This window comes from Nanorana parkeri, unplaced genomic scaffold, assembly GCF_000935625.1.
Source record: "Nanorana parkeri isolate BGI_ZX_2015 unplaced genomic scaffold, ASM93562v1 scaffold1309, whole genome shotgun sequence".
Lineage (NCBI taxonomy): Eukaryota > Metazoa > Chordata > Amphibia > Anura > Dicroglossidae > Nanorana > Nanorana parkeri.
The window spans coordinates 145,307-162,118 of NW_017307577.1; the positions used below are offsets into that span (position 1 = coordinate 145,307).

Genomic DNA, 16,812 nt, shown 5'->3' on the forward strand with positions numbered 1-16,812 from the left:
TATGTTATTCCGAGCTCTGACTTCACTGGTTAAATACTGGCTCTGATATAATAGGCTGTGTGTAGACAGTGTATGTAACGGTGTCCTGATGGGAACATTTTACTTTACTTCCTGTCCTAGGGGAGACCCAAATTAAGGGGATTCAGAGGGGAATGTAAAATATCCTGTCACCATTTGTTTCCCCATTGGAAAAATTCCCCTACCTAACCTGTCCCAACGACAGCACTAAAACTTTGGCTGCAATAAAAACCCTATGTCAAGTTTTTATTGCAGCTTGTGTCCCTGCTGGACAGATAAAGGGGTGAATTTGTCCAGCAGGGACACAAGCTGCAATAAAAACTTGACATAGGGTCTAAGCCAGTGATGGCCAAATTATTTCGGATTTTAGGAGCTAATCTGTCTAATACAGGAGCCAACAGGATTTACGTGTCACCACTGGCACTTACCTCAAAAGTTAGGTACCAGCTATAAATTTTAAGGAGAAATGGCTACCTGGCTCCTGGGCCTTTCCAACCCTGGCCTAACCCCTCCCCATTCCATCCAAAACGAAGAAAAAGTATTTACACAAACTCTAAATGTGATATGATTATTAGCCTGTGAAACCATAGATCCAAACAAACAATAAATAAATAAATAAAATAGTGAAGTTTTTCTTATGCCTTATCTACTGTTGAATTTTGTCTTTTTACTAAAGATTTTTTTTTTTTTTTTAAACTAAATTATTTAAAAAAGGGAAACCCAAAAAAATTAAAACATGGAAACCCTACACTTTTACAATATACTAATTTAATCCCTGCTGTGACTCCATCAATGAACACACACACGTTCATAGATGCAGGTAAATATTGACCTTTCCAAACTTCCTACCACAGATATTTGGCTTGTGATGGTGTCAAATCCACTGGTAGTCTATTGTTAAGGCAAGCCCATCACTTTTTTTCATGCAAAATGCAATGTTATCAAGACACACAGTATAGCAGCTGCCATGATTAGAGTGAATAAGCAAAAGGGTCATTCATACTGAGCCGTCATAGCATGCAGGGTTTGGCAAATCCATAAAGACAGTGGAAAAAGAATATGCCAAACAACCAAAAGCTGCTTAAGATTAATTCATGTGAACAGTGCTGAACATCTGCCATGGACATATTGTAAGTGTGCTTATTCAAACTGAAGGCAAAGAAGAGGCTCAACTCCCCACTGTTCCAATTCCTCCTTAGCAGACGGACTGGACTCATGACCTCCATGTGGTTACATGCGCTCTGCAGAGATGCTGGTAATGAGGGCAGCTGATTGTTTCATTTACCAACTTGTTTTGTCTGCAAGATGGCAGCTTAGGACATTCATGTGGATCTTTTTAAGCCAGTAGTAAAGCTTTGGGGAGCACATTCCTTTAAAAAGGAATATAAAAACATACAAATATTTCTAAAAATAATATCAGCCTGGGTGTCCTCTCTATACAATAGACCAACTGCACGTATGAAATATGCAGGCTTCTGCTCCCAACCCTTCTCGATCCTCAGGGGAACCAGACAGGGTTGTCCCCTATCCCCTCTCCTCTTCGCCCTAGCACTGGAACCCCTAGCCCAGAAGATTTGCAACTCCCCCGATATCGCCGGCATTGATCACGAAGGCACCTCACATAAGATATGCATGTTTGCGGATGATGCCATACTCTTTGTAACAAACCCTGTGGTAACCCTACCAAACCTCACGAAACTCCTCTGTTCTCGGTGCCACTGACCAGTGACCCCTATTTTGCACTACTCAATTGTAGGCCAGTAGACCTTTCCCGCACTCAATTCCACCTTTCCATGCATATGTGCACCTCCGCCAAAAGAGAGATTGCAAAAAATTGGCTGACGTCAACCCTGAGCATTGCCAGTGCCATAACCCATGTCAACTGGGTGATGGCCCAGGAAAAACGTACGGCACAACTAGAGGACAAAATGGCCAAATTTGAGACTATCTGGTCCCCTTGGTTTGACAAGTACTTAGACCCAACTACCCCTCGCCACCTTTGCACTCTGTGAAAGAACCTCCTACCATCACCCTCTGGCTCGATCTTTAGTGCTTCAGCTCGGCCCGACATCTTCCCTCTCTTTTGCTACCTGACCCTCCTTCCACCCTACCACCTCCCCTTCTGTCTGCGTGTCCCCTATGTTTCTCGTTGTAATGTTAGTATTTAATGGTGCCTTTATCCTATACCATGAAGCAGGGGCTGACTGGCAAATTTTAGCCCAGGGGGCAAGTACAACCCAGAGGCCCATGGTGCAGCAACTTGGCAATGAAGTTACAAGGTCCTCTACCCATGTTGGATGATACCAACTTACCAATCAATCTGCTTATACACTGAGCTACAGTCTAGACCAAATACGCTATCTTTCCCTCATGGACAGACAGCTGCCTCTGAATGAGCCTTCGTCGACCAACAAAGATTAGTACTCATACGTACTCATCCTAACACATTAATCTCTATGTAACCTCTGTTATACCTTGACATAAGATCCTGAACATGATCTAAGCACCATGTATTGTATACTACTGCATTGTATTCTACTGTCTTGTCTTTTGTGATAAAACAATAAAAATTTATATGGAAAAAATAATAATATCTGCCAGGTAATCCCTAATCCTGTTACCAATGCACTATCAAATCTAGTTTATTCACTATGCATCAAGGAGAGTCATCCAAGGTAGAACAATACAAATATCAAATTACAGTGGCAAGTGTAGAAGCAATATACTAAATTAAAAGTTCTATAAACAAAGCTAAACATGGGCAAAAAAGATTTGCCATCACAGGAACTAGTAAATTGAATGTCCAGAGCAACCACAGGCTATGCACAACAGAGATACCATATAACCAGATCATTAAAGGAGAACTATGGGGTTAAGGCTTTTCCCCATAGTTCTCCTTAGGGTAACGGGGGGACACAAACTAGTGTCCTCCCGTCACCCTAGGCTCAGTATACAACTGAGACGCGCAGTATACCGCGAGCTGCTGCTCACGGTATACTGAGACGCCGCAGCTGAAGCGGATCCCGACAATTGTGCCGGGATCCACCCAGCTGCGTGACTGACAGCTGGCTCTGCCTATCTAGAGGCAGAGCCAGCTGTAACCGCCCCCTCCCCCGTCCGTTCCGCCAGTCAGCGCTGGCGGATCGGAGCGGGGAGGGGGAAATCCAGCCCCTCCCGTCACAGCAGAGAGCCGTGACAGGATCGAGAGGTGAGCGAACGCTGGTATGTGTTCGCTCACCTCCCGATCTACTGAGCCGAGCTGTGACAGTCTCATTGTCACAGGTCGGCTAGAACTATGAGGTGAGTGAAAAGCACTCACCTCATAGTTCTCCTTTAAAACAAGCACCACCTAGCTTGTAGCTCCAGGTATTCACCTCCCATACCCAAGCATCTGAAATGATGGCTGACAAATGTCCACAAAAGGTGAACCGATATCCCCCACTTTGGAAAGTGGGCATTCCTTAATGCTGAAGAAGATTTTCCCAAGTGGACCAATGGTAATATATATCAATAGTAACAGAGTGACTCACAGTATGGTGTTAGCCAGGGTCAGTAACCAGTAAGCACACTGCCAAGCGGAATAATAACTTAGCGTCAAAGTCCAAGACTGGTCAGCAACAAATACAAAAGGGAAACCTAGGAGCAGTGTCAAAGACCAAGCTGGGTCAACAACCAACAAGAGGCACAGTACAAGAGGTTAATCTAAAAGCTGCAGTTTGCAGTTTGGTAACCAGGAAACATGTCCTGGGTGAGTCAGAATGTCCAAAAACCCCATCAGGCAAGAAAGAAGCTGTGGGTCTCAACACCACCATCCCTGTGCAAGACTAGAGAGGGTCCTACAGGAAAAGAATGCCAGCTCATAAATACAACTAGCAGAGAGGAAGGCAACTAGAAAAACAACCAAGTGAGTAGAGGTGGAAAAGGTAAAATGCTTACTAGGTTTAAAAAAGGAGCCAAGACACCAAGAGAACCAGACTCCTAATCCAACGTAGTCACATGAGATTGTACCTTTTACAAAAGCCGTAACAGAAATAGATCAGCAAATCATGAAAAATATCTCCGGTGCTGGGATGAATTCCTCAGGTTACTGTACAGGTCAGGATTCTTTCCATGGTGTATAACAAGGAGTGAAGGTCACTCTTGTCACCACATACAAAAGTGTGCCAACATTATGCAATGGCTAACTTTGTGAAAGCAGGCTTTCTAATGTTCACAGTGCAGGAAGCACCAGGGCCTGAGAAACAACAGCCCAGCCATCAGTCAGCAACCAAGCATGCCATTGGGTAACAAAAATAAAAGATCGCGAGCTAAACCTGCATGGCTAAAAACTAAGACAACACATCAAAGAAAAGAAGCTGGCATTTAAAAAATATAAGATGGAGGGGACTGCATTGACATTCCAGTGCCACACGGAAATTGTACGATTATCGTACGATCGCGGGATTTCCCGCGATTCTCGTACGAGAATCGTACAGTGTATGGGCACCTTTAAGGTGCCCATACACCTTATAATTTATCTGCAGATTTTCTGTGGTCAGATGGAAAAAGTGCAACAGATTGGCCTAGGTGGAGATTACTCCACCCACACAGTTAAGTGAAGATGCAGGAATCTGTTGCACCTTTTCCATCTGACCACAGAAAATCTGCAGATAAATTGTAAGGTGTATGGCCAGCTTTAGCATTGGCACAATCCCCAGTAAAATTAAGTATTTAAAAAGGGACACTAAACTCAGGTACTAAATCTAAAAAAAAAATGCATTAAAGTACCATAACTAATAACCCCTTAAGGACCAAGCTTCAGATGCTTGTATTTCAGTTAAGGACCAAAGCAATTTTTGCTGTGTGTGTGTTCAACCACAATTTCCATCTCTCATTTAGTGCTCCAACACATATTATATACCGTTTTGAAAAGGACAAAAAGGGCTTTAATTCGATGTGACATATGCAAGTTCTCATTTAGCGCATAAGGAAAGCTTAACCCATTTAAGACCCATGACGGAATTATTCCGTTATGGTTCCTTATGGCATGGACAACCATGACTGAATAATTTTGTCATTGCTCCTTAAGGTTAACAAAAATATAGCTTATTTATGCATGTCCTGCTATGACATTGCTGTAGGTCCCCAAATCATTTCTGAATTTGTGCTGACACTGTCCTTCCTTCTGGAGGGTGGCTACTTTTGTTCCTCATGGTCTGTGTGTGTTTAAAGTAGCCACTGCTCCAAGCTCGCTTCTGTGATAGACAATTTCAATACAAATTAGTAAACTAAATGTGAGATTGCAGTCCATCATGGGGGCAAGCTCCTACCACTACAATTCTTTCAGTAATGGAAAACGCAAGAGGTACAGCTGCCTTTAATAGAGGTACTACATCATTTAGGCCTTTGTAACCCAGGGTAATCTTCCCATGTCCCATTTTGTTTCTTTATTGGGAATGACAGAGCTTAGAAGGACTTTACAACACGTCTACGGATTCATAACCTCAACAGTTCTTAGAACAGTTTCCTAATATTTTTGTGGCCTCTGGGCAGGCTGTCCAAAATCTCTTGCCAATAGCCAAGTTCACCCATGCCCTTATGTGTGTGGTCTTTCCACACAAACCTACATAGATCACTTCTCCTTTATGATAGGAGACATTGCCTTTTAAAGTGAATTTGGCACCAATATCCACTAAAACCAACACACATGTATAGGAGAGGATGAGTTACAGGTACATATGAGCGTCCAGCTCCTGCTGTCTTTGCCCTCACTGCTGTCACCTCCCTATCACAAAGAAAACCCATTCCTAGGATCTCCACCCCAGGGGTTTGGATTCCTTTGTAGTTTAGGAATCAGTTTGGGAGTAACAGGAGGGGCATGTTCTTTTTTTTTTTTAATAGTGTTGTTTTTGTTTTTTTATTGATAATTAGCCTGGTTTTCTCTGCACCTATAGTCTTATTTCCTACCTTGCTTTTTTTTTTTTGGCTTATTCTCCCCAAGTTTAGCCTTAACCTTATCTATCATGACAGGTTTTGTTTTAGTATATTCAAGCTCCCCCAACTGGCGAAATAAGCCAAATCCAGTTACATAACCTGGCAATAACCTTTGCCATAGTTCCCCATTAGCAGGTATTCTCCAGGCTACTAGGAGTTAACAAAATTCACTATAAACTATCAGGCTTTGCACAATTGTGGATCATGGGTCAACACTCCCTTAGTCCCTGCTTCCTTCCATGACAAAATAACACTGTTCACACACCTTATTCTGCAAAGATAGGAGATACTCAATGGGGTTTTCCAGACCACTGTTTGTATTCTTTTGCAATCTTGTGGAGGTTGGTGTATGCAAACACCCTTAACTCTTCAAATTATACATATCTGGGGTTCTGGTGATACATGTCCCTATCTACCATGTCTTCCATCTCATGTAGCCTTTCTTCATGCCTAATCATATGATCCTAACACATTCTCTAAACTCCAACTGTGAGTCGTGACAATGGCATATACACAGACTTTATTAGCAAATTGACGTAACCAATTTCACATTGGATGAGGACTGCATACCTCTCTTGCAAATCATTGGTGCAACTAGAAGTTGATCACACACACTCCGAAGCATCTGCAAGTTGGTCCTTTACTGGCTTATTTCTTAGCATTTTGGCATAGACCGGGTGAAGAAAATACCAACCAAGTATGGAAACTGCTTCCTCTCCATTAAAGTGCTCAAAACTCAAGTCTGCAAAGTGATTTGAAACTTTAAATTGGCCCAAGTTTTATTCAAGGAAGATTGATTTGCTAATTCCTTAGCAAGTGGTGTCCAGCCCAAGAAGACAGGTTGCACACCATCTGCTAGACACTAGACCACCGTGCTGCCTTGCTTTCCTAAACAGTTTAAAAATAAAGTAAAGTAAAAAGAAAATGCTATTGAAAATAGTCTGATTAGATTAGTGCAACTATAAAACCATTTATTAGCGGGGGTGGGGGCCTTCAACACCAACTGTCACCCACATATAGTGTTGTTTTAACATGTCTACCCAGCAATGTGACAATGAACATCATCAGCCATGTAAATCAAAGTTTTAACACCAGTTGCAGATGTCCAGACACTATGGAATATTAGAACACGGGGTTTTCACAAAGTTCCATACCTCCCACCATGTTCTTTGACAATCAGCATCTGTCATGATACATGGTGATTGCACTAATATGACTGAATTACCTGTGTGGCTATAAAATTATGAGATATGTTCCCGACACTCATTAGAACTGAAGAAGCATCTTGTCTTCAACATTACAGACCAAGTCCAGATGACTAGCTATAGGAAACACATAGCTTTGTTTAAAGGAAAAGTTTTGATTCCCACAGCCAAATTTTTATGTCTCATTGCTTACTTGTTGCTATAACCAACATGAACATATTTCTTCAGTGAGGTCCTACAACAATAACCAATATAAAACATGCTGATGGAGCAAAATACCTAGCTTTTATTTAATTTCATGTACCATTAAATATTGAATTAAAAAAATAGCTAAAGAATACAAATACTTACATTTCTTAAGACGCAGCCAAAAGCAGTCTTCTACTTTCATCTTCCACATTAGTTCTGACAAACACATTTTTTCACATTTGGCAGAATGAATTAATATTTTCACATTTTTTAAAAAGCGGCATTTGTTATGGCTAGAACCCCATAATGTTTCAGGAACCACTCTGTGCAAACATTCTCTGACAAATGTATACACTTGCCAGACACTGTTATGCTTCTCAAGAAGCATCATCACCTCAGATTCATTAACAGACCATGTATTTAGTTGCTCAATATTAGTGGTGACATCCACCAGGTTTTGCATTGAAGATACAGCTGTGTCACTTCTTTTCATGTCGATTTTTAAGGTACTGCATGGTTTAGTTTCATTTGAGTGATCACTTTTCATGTTTAATAGGGGGCTGTTACATCTATCAACTTTTATCCTCCTTTCTGTTATATTACAACATTTTTTTAAGAGTTGTGAGTAAGGACATTTTTTATGATTTTGTATGAGTTCTTGAAAAACATGTCTCATTTGCCAGTAACGATTTGGAAGTTTTTTCCTATCCATAATTTGAAAATGGCACTCTGTGTGGTTCTCCTTGAACGGGCTGGCTCTCAGGAATACCGTTTCAATCAGATTCAGACTACCTTTGGCGTTGCTTTCAAGCATGTTGAGCAAAAATGTTTTTAAAAAACCTTCCTTTGAAACATGCCTTGAATACAAGAGCTTGCTAAAATCAATGCAAATATTGCCATCTTTCTCTGGCATTGTAGACACTACACGTTGTACATCAGAAGCATTTTGTGACACATCATGGTTACTTAAAAAAACAGCATCAGCAGTATTTGTTTCAAGGATGTTGTGTTTCAAAATATTCAGTTTTTCTGAGAATGAGGTTAGTAGAAGAGCAGGATTAACACTTTCCTTTGTAAAATCAAAATTGCATTTATTCAGTGGCAATTCTGTCCTGGATTTCTTATTCGGACTGCTACATGCATCAAAATCTGAAAACCTTTTTTCACGCTTTGATTTTGTGGCAGATGCACCAACAGTTCTCGGATGGTGTAGCACTAAACTATTGTGTACTGGTACTCCCACTTTGGCACAATTTACAGGTGAAAGAGTATCTATTATTTTTCCTGATGTTCGCTTTATCCGGCTTTTTGTTTTGAAAGAATGACTTTTAGAAGATTTAGTGCTTTTCTGAATGAACTGATATAAAATATTGCTTCTGTAAAGTGATGAACTCGGTTTAAGCCAAGCAGGTGAAACAGTGTCCGTTGTGGATAGACTGTACACTGGTAGGCCACTAATTTGATAGCAACAAGTGGGCGGTACAAACATAAACAAGGAACAGTTTTCAAGCAAGTGCATCATTACACTGTCTCCCACTCTACTAAGAAGGGTTTCCCAGAGAATACTGGTGCCAATAGTAGTAGTTGTTGAATTAGGATAATAACTGCAAATATTTGGTGCAAACACCACCTGAAATGAGTTTTTTTCACCAGCCAAGCCATAACCAAAAGCTAGAACGTTCTTTTTCTTCTTTTCACAGATACGTTGAATTACTCTGGCGACAACTTCTCTCTGAGTCGAGGTCTAAACAAAGATGAATGCATTATTTTAAATACAGAGTATGATCAATGTTCAGCAAAAAGTATCTACATACTAATTTACACTTATAAGGGGGGGGAGGGGGGGGGGCAACAGTTTGGCTTTCACAACCACATTCACCCTTCATGTTGTTGTGGACAAAGAATGCTCTTTTATAAATACAATATGCACCGCACTGGATAAATATTAATTGCAACAATTCTAGTGATAAATAGCCAAGATCATACAAAAAGGTATCTAAAAGTATATGCCATCAATCGTGTAGATGTGCCAATATACTTCAAATCCAGTGAGAGAAAACTGTGCTACACTTTCCCTGGACCAACACTCAATTACTGCACTCAACAGTCTTCACTGACCATATGTAAACATAATGGTCAGAAAGTGCACCCGTATATACAATCCTCCTCGCGCTTGCCACTTCAGCTCTCCAGGTCCGTTATAGTCGCCATTTCTGTGCACGACAGTCACATCAAAAGAAGTCTCATCCAAGCGTTTGCCTTCACAATCCTTCCATTTGTGCCATATCACTCAAAGGGAATAGAGAAAGGTATCTGGTGTAGTAGCTTTATTAAAACACTAAAAACGCTTACAAGGGAGGGGGCGTGGCTAGCTACCAAACCGCATGGTTCAGTGCGGTTTGGTAGCTAGCCTTAACATAACTTCAGTGCTCCGTGTCCACGCCAGCCTGGGACACATTTACAAAGCGAACGGGTTTCTAAAATGACATCTACCCTCTACATCGCAGTTCTACCTACCGCTATGACCAGCCATTAAAAGACGGCTCACGGCCCCATAAACTGAGTGATTTTTTTCCACGTGCAAAGTCCCGGTCTTCTCAAGATGGCAGCAGCGGCTCCTCTCAGTCCTCTCCTTCACAGAGATCCAGCGACCCCAACGAGGAATTCCATCCATGCCGTGCCGAGGACTCCCCAGCTTCTCTGATCCGTGCTGTGCCTCCAGCCTTCCTGTCCCCATCTACATCCACCACGCAGAGCCCTGTATAGGGCTTTAAAGTGAATGGCACCATAGCACACTAACGTGGTTAACCTCAGTGTGGAATTCCTATCGCCGCGCGATATACAAGTGATCTAATCAGATCATTTGTACGAGTCTGTCTGCCCCCCCCCAGCTGTGGTTTTAAGGGTCACCTACTCTTCTGGGGGACCCAGGACCACAGCAAATTAGCTCAGGATGGGGAGTGTGGAGCAGAGCGAAGAACATCTGTTCTTCGCTCTGCGTGATCAGTGAGACTGGAGCGCCTGTCTCAGCTGTCAGAAACTGCACAGATGATCTGTTCGTTGCTGGAGGGCAGGTTCCACAAAAAGAACCTGTCACCTCCAAACTATCACATTGGGGCTTGTAAGCCCCTGTGTGATAGGAAAAAAATTAGGTGGAAAAAAATTATAAAATATATAAAAATTTAAAAAAAATAGAAGTAAAAAAAAAAAAAGTAAAAAATCTAATTAAAACCAACCCTGCTGCCCCCGCCATCTGCATGCAAATAAAACGCACTCATAGAACATTGTGTGTGCGCATTGTGTGCTGCCACCATTCCACTGTGTGCCATATTGTGGTAGCCAGGCAGCAGAACTATTTTACACGCACAATGTACATTAAAGTGTAAGTTCACTTTCCTAGGTAATTTGGGAAAATGGAATTACCAAACCTGGACCCTGGGTCCCCCCACGTCAACCAATGAGAAGCGCTTCTTAGCACAGTTAAAGACAGTTTTGATTAAAACTATTTTTTTTTGTATCAGGACAAGTAGATTGTCACGAGGGACAAGTAGATTGGGCCCCTGTTTTAGCCCTTGGCCAAGCAGTTTTTTTGTTTTTTCCACACCCCTGAAACACACATACATACACACATACACACACACACACACACACACACATATTTATATATTTATCGACTTCTGAAGTCTCACAAATATTCATGCGCTTCATGGCAAGCATCTTTAACTGCTTCCCGGCCGGCTGTTCTACATAAACGGCCGGCAGCTTCCTGGATGTAACAGGCCGTGTATACACGGCCTGTTAGCCCCGCCCGCTCGGGTGCAGCGCGCGCGAGCGGGAAACGTCAATTTAAAAACAGGCAGCGATGCCCGTTAACATACAAGCGATCCGCCAGCTATAGAGCCGGCGGAACGCTTGTCACGCTGGTCCCAGGCTCCGCTGTGCCTGGTGCGAGCCCGGGACCAGCATAGTGCTTCTCTGACACGGGATCAGAGGGAGGTCGGTACACGACCTCCCTCCGGTCCCCTCTCCGCTGTTAGAATGTGGAACTTATGTATATTACATCACTTCCGCATTCTCGTGTCACTCTCCAGCTTCAGATGCTGGAGAGAAGCTGATGAAGCAGATCTCTGCTTCATCAGGGGGGTCCTAGGTGACATTAGGGGTCTTGGGAGACCCCTGATGTCTCCATAAAGAGGACCTGTCACTTCTTTTGCTATCACATAAGGGGGTTTCTTAGCCCCCTATCTGATAGCAATAAAGTTAATTGGAAACAATATTTAAAGTTACACATAAAAAAGAATTAAAAAAACAAAAAATGTTTTTTTAAAGTAGCAATAAAGTTTAGTGGAAAAAAAAAAAGTAAAAAAAAAAAAATCACATATCAAAGCAATAAAAAAAATAAAAATAAAGTCCCCTGCCCCCAATTACATCCAATGCGCCGCACGTTACATATCGCCGCAAACGTCACAGTGAGAGCAATAATTCTAGGGCCATCAATCACTGATAACACTAAACTGATAAGCGGTAAAAGCTTTTAAAGCGTCGCCTATGGCCAATTTTGAGTATGGTAGTTTTTTTGCAATTTCGCGGGTGCGCGCAATTTTTAAGCATGACATGTTTGGTGTCTATTTACCCGACGTGACCCCGTCTTTTATATTTTATCAAAATAATTGGGTAATAATAATAATTGTTTCCTAACATAATGTAAAAAAAAACGTTTTTTTCCTTTTCCAAAAGTTTCAGGAATTTTCCCAAAATATAGTAAAAAATAAAAACCCCAGTAGTGAATAAATACCACCAAAAGAAAGCTCGATGTGTCCCCAAAAAATGGTATAAAATTAATTTCAATACAGCGTTGCATGATGGAATAAACGTCAGTCAAAGTACCGGAGCGCTGAATACTGAAAAATGGCCTGGCCTGGCCAGGAAGGGGGTCTAAACACCTGGTCAGCAAGTGGTTAATGCTTAGCAGAGCACCCTTTTGCTGTATGCTGATGACCTTCCTTCTGCATAAAAAAACCCACAAGTGATGCATGCCATTCATTAACAGTACCCCTCGCTACAGCATGATTTTTACATGCATGAAACCGCACAAAAACACATAATTGAAGGACAATGTGCTTTGGTGTAGACGTTTTGGAAAAAAAGGCAGAGACTTCTTTGATGTGACTGTCGTGCACAGAAATGAATGGGCTGCCCTATTTGCCACTCACAAAAAAACACATACACACTCACATTCGCACAAGTGTGAATGGGGGCTTGTTAGGAATCCCATCATAATATGTCAAATATGATACTCCTTCAATACCACCCTCTTCATACTGGTCAATCTTACCTGCAGGAATGATATGGGGGTGGGGGGTTCCTTTGCCCCCCATGGGATGCAAACTAGGAGCCCCGTTAGAAATGATCGATATTGCTCTGTATCTTCTTCCTGCGAAATGATCACTCTTTCCACACTGTGCTTCTGTAACTCTTCTATATAATCAACAATTCCGAACACATCACTATACAAGGCGTGCAAGATGTCCAGACATGGCATTGACGCGGCACCCCGCTCCATCCTCCCGCCACCGGTCACTCAATCTGGAGTACTGCACAAGCTTCTGTTCATATAAAAACACAGCTCAATATGTTCGCTATCATCATGTGAGTTCAACTCCTAGTAAACAGGAAACTAAGTTGTTTTTTTCCCAAAGTGGAACTACACGTGTGTGAAAATAGTTTGTGCGAGCGTACACCGCCCCGGGCAGAGTACTTTATCAGCGGATTTGTACAGCTCAAAGCATGTATTACGTCATCTAAGGAAATTTCCACCAGAAGAAATGTTCTCACAGCGTAGAGAAGGTTGAAGGAGGAGATGTCACAGTCACGTGACTGTCACGTGACTGCCATGACTGCTGGAACTAAATTGACTGAACTTAGTTTCTAGAATTTACATGTTAGCACTCAAGATTGTTCTATGCTTATGAGGTTAAAGAAGACCTCCAGATAAAATTGTATTAACCCTTGCAGTAGTTCAAGGGTTAGGTGCTCGTTTTTGTGATTAGCCCCACTGCAGGGATTAATAAAATTTCCCCAGGCGGTCTTCTTTAAAGGCAACATCTAGAGAAGTTAATTTGCCAGTACACTGAAAAAAATCCTCCTGAAACATAGTGCACTTCCTGGTATGTAAGGGTGCCTAGGCTGTAGCTGTGTATCCACAGTATGAGATCAAAGAAGCTGTGCTTATGGGCTCAGGCACGTGGGCGGAAATACTGGCATACAATGTTAAATATGTCTATATCTGCTGCACTGGGGAGACCCAGCTGCTGCTTTTTTTCTGTCCCTAGGATTGTATGGTCAGAAAATTCTGTTTGTGGGAATACGTGTGTAAATGCAAATACTGGCACTTACACATGAGCACGTGCCTAAGTTCCCAAATGCAAAACTTCTTGGCCCTGTATTTGCACCTGTGTGTATGAGCACTATGATGGCTAGTCTCACAAGATTTTAAATAAGGCTAGGTTAAGGCCTTGTTCACACCAAGCGCGTTCCAAGAGCAGAGCAGTTACAGACCGGATCAAAACTGCATCCAATGTATTCCAATGGTATTTTGGGCTCTAGTTCACACCGCAGCGTTCAATGTTCCAGAGCATGTAAAAAAAAACTGCAGCAAGCCCTATTTTACCTGCTCTGGAAGGCGTGCAAACACATCAAAACGCATGCAAACTACGCACTAAAAGCCCATTTTAAACTTTAAAAAAATATTTATTTATTTTTAACAAAAAACGGCCTGAAATGCATAAAAACCGCGGCACAACCCACTGCACTGCGTGTGCAGAAACTCGTGCAGATCTGGTCTGCATTTGGTGTGAAAAAGCCCTTACACATGTTAAAGTGGACTTTTACCCACGTTTGAGTGCAGGTGATTTCTGCTATGGACCCCTTAATCACATATGCATGCTGATTTTAAATCATATTGCATTCATTAAATAAACAAACATGTTTTTCATTTAACCCCTTCATGACTGAGCTAGTTTTCAGGTTCTGTTCATAAATGACTGACACATTTTTTACATTTTTGCTGTGTGATTCTTCCACAGCAGTAATATACTTTCTTACTAAATGTACCCACACATATTATATATTGTTTTTTAGAGGACAGATAGGGCTATATAATTATATCACATATGTGTACCTAGCCCCTAATCCATTTCCTGGTCCACTTTGGCACAAATGATCAAATGTGCCCAAGTGTTGCAGCCTGAGAAGATAACATCAGCAGAGCATTTGCTAGGAAATCTCATCTGTAATCTCATGAGAGCTCAGGGAAAGGCATTTTCTTCCCCTGAGATGATGTGTACGGTCACATGCCCTAGTCACATGTGCCAGTGTTCCAGGAAGTAAAGGGAGACCTATTTATTTCTCTTTAAAGTATAATTAAAGGAGAACTATGGGGTCAGTGGTTTTCCCCATAGTTCTCCTTAGGGTAACGGGAGGACACAAACTAGCATCCTCCCGTTACCCTAAGCTCAGTATACCGCGAGCTACAGCTCGCGGTATACTGAGACGCCGGAGCGGATCCCGACGTAGATGACGGGATCCGCCCAGCTGCGTGAGTGACAGCTGGCTCTGCCTATCTAGAGGCAGAGCCAGCTGTACCCGCCCCCTCCCCCGTCCGTTCCGCCAGGCAGCGCTGGCAGATCGGAGCGGGGAGAGGGGAATCCAGCCCCTCCCCCTGTCACGGCAGAGAGCCGTGACAGGATCGAGAGGTGAGCGAACCTGGTATGTGTTCGCTCACCTCCCGATCTACTGAGCCGACCTGTGACAGTCTCATTGTCACAGGTCGGCTAGAACTATGAGGTGAGTGGAAATCACTCATCTCATAGTTCTCCTTTAAAGCCTCTGGTTTTTTTGTTGCATACATCTACTACTAGCAAGCAGTAGATATATACAAAAAGTGCTCCCGTCCGAAAATGTGAAATTTCTTGGGCGGCCGCAACGCATCTTGGGGCGGGCGCATGCGCAGCTCACCTTTTCGGCCAGGAGATGAGGAGAGACGCAAGGTATGTCTATGGACACGTGCACTGGCATGCAGACACCGTGGGACAGGAAATACCAGCAAGGACAGAGGAGTTAGCGCTGGGCGGAACTGACGGGCGAGGGGACGGGTAGAGCTGGCTCTGCCTCTAGATAGGCAGAGCCAGCTGTCACTTACGCAGCTGGGTGGATCCAGACAGTAATGTCGGGATCCGTCCCGGCTGCGGCGTCTCAGTATACAGTTCGCGGTATACTGAGCTTTGGGTGACGGGAGGACGCTAGTTTGTGTCCTTCCGTTACCGTTAGGAGAACTATGGGGAAAAGCCCTGACCCCATAGTTCTTCTTTAATGACCAAAGACAAATCTGGGTCCTGAGGTTATACAGGTTGAGAACCACTGCCCTAGGAAGTGATTAAAAAGGCTTTGTGTATTTACTGCCGTTTAGGCCAGGTTTACACATGGGCAATCCCTGGACCGTGATTGCGCACATCGCTTGCCGCGTGGTCGCAGTGTTTTCAATGGGGTTATATCCATTAGTGATGGGCTCAGGCGTGTTTGCAGCTCCATGTGCCGAGCCCGCCAGGAAGCTGACAGCGCCAATTACAGGTACTGCGACATTATCCCGGTCCGCAGCTGCAGAGATCGGGATATGTCTCTGTGCCTTTTTCGCGACACACGTTTTTTTCAGCTGCAATTGCACGGGCAGAATCACGGCAAGAAACCCTATTTATAAATTAAACAAGAAATCAGTGGCGGAACTACCGCCGGTGCAGGCGGTGCGGACGCACCAGGGCCTTGGGGCTCTAGGGGGCCCAGCGATACTGCTTTTGGATTTTAAAATTACGATTTTAAATTTCTTTATTGGGATTATTGGGACAAAAACAATTGCCAATTATCCATGAAACAACAGACAGGTCTCCTATCTGCTGCTTTTCCTCATTTAAACAGTGTCATTGTCGCTTATCAGCAGTCAGAGTCAATTGTCAACAGTCCAAATAACCATTGTTCTTCACCTCCTTTCTCCTGTTTACATGTCCTATTACAGTTTACAATATTTTACACAGTAAATCCACATTAATATCAACAATAAGGCTTTGTGGGTGTCAACCAACCATGTTAATATTTATATGGAATTCAATAAAATGGACAGGAGGCATAAATTGGAGACATTTTCAGGATTTTACTAAGAATAACAATACGATGAATAAAGTTATATATTATGAAATGCTTAAAGTGACATTAAAGTCAAATTTTTTCCCCTCCCCCCAATGTTAATCAAAGCACTTACCTTAAGTTATGTCTCTTAATCCGATCTTCCTCTTCTTTCCTGTCCTTTTCAGCCTTCTCTCCAGCGCTGCTGCGGGTCTCCGATCCAGCGCTGACTCCTCTGTCCTTGCTGGCACTT

The 16,812-nt window shown here is 42.8% G+C and overlaps 1 protein-coding gene across 1 annotated transcript in view; it reads right to left on the reverse strand.

The window, feature by feature from the left end:
• TERT (telomerase reverse transcriptase) overlaps nucleotides 1–12,927 on the reverse strand; it is a 127,147-nt gene extending 114,220 nt beyond the window's left edge. Inside the window, exons 1-3 of the mRNA XM_018569233.1 lie at nucleotides 12,721–12,927; nucleotides 7,982–9,129; nucleotides 7,548–7,873 (exon numbers count right to left, since the gene is read on the reverse strand). Of these exons, the coding sequence (XP_018424735.1) occupies nucleotides 7,548–7,873; nucleotides 7,982–9,129; nucleotides 12,721–12,927 (1,681 nt within the window). The remainder of the gene's footprint in view (nucleotides 1–7,547; nucleotides 7,874–7,981; nucleotides 9,130–12,720) is intronic.
• Between the last annotated feature and the right edge of the window lie 3,885 nt (nucleotides 12,928–16,812).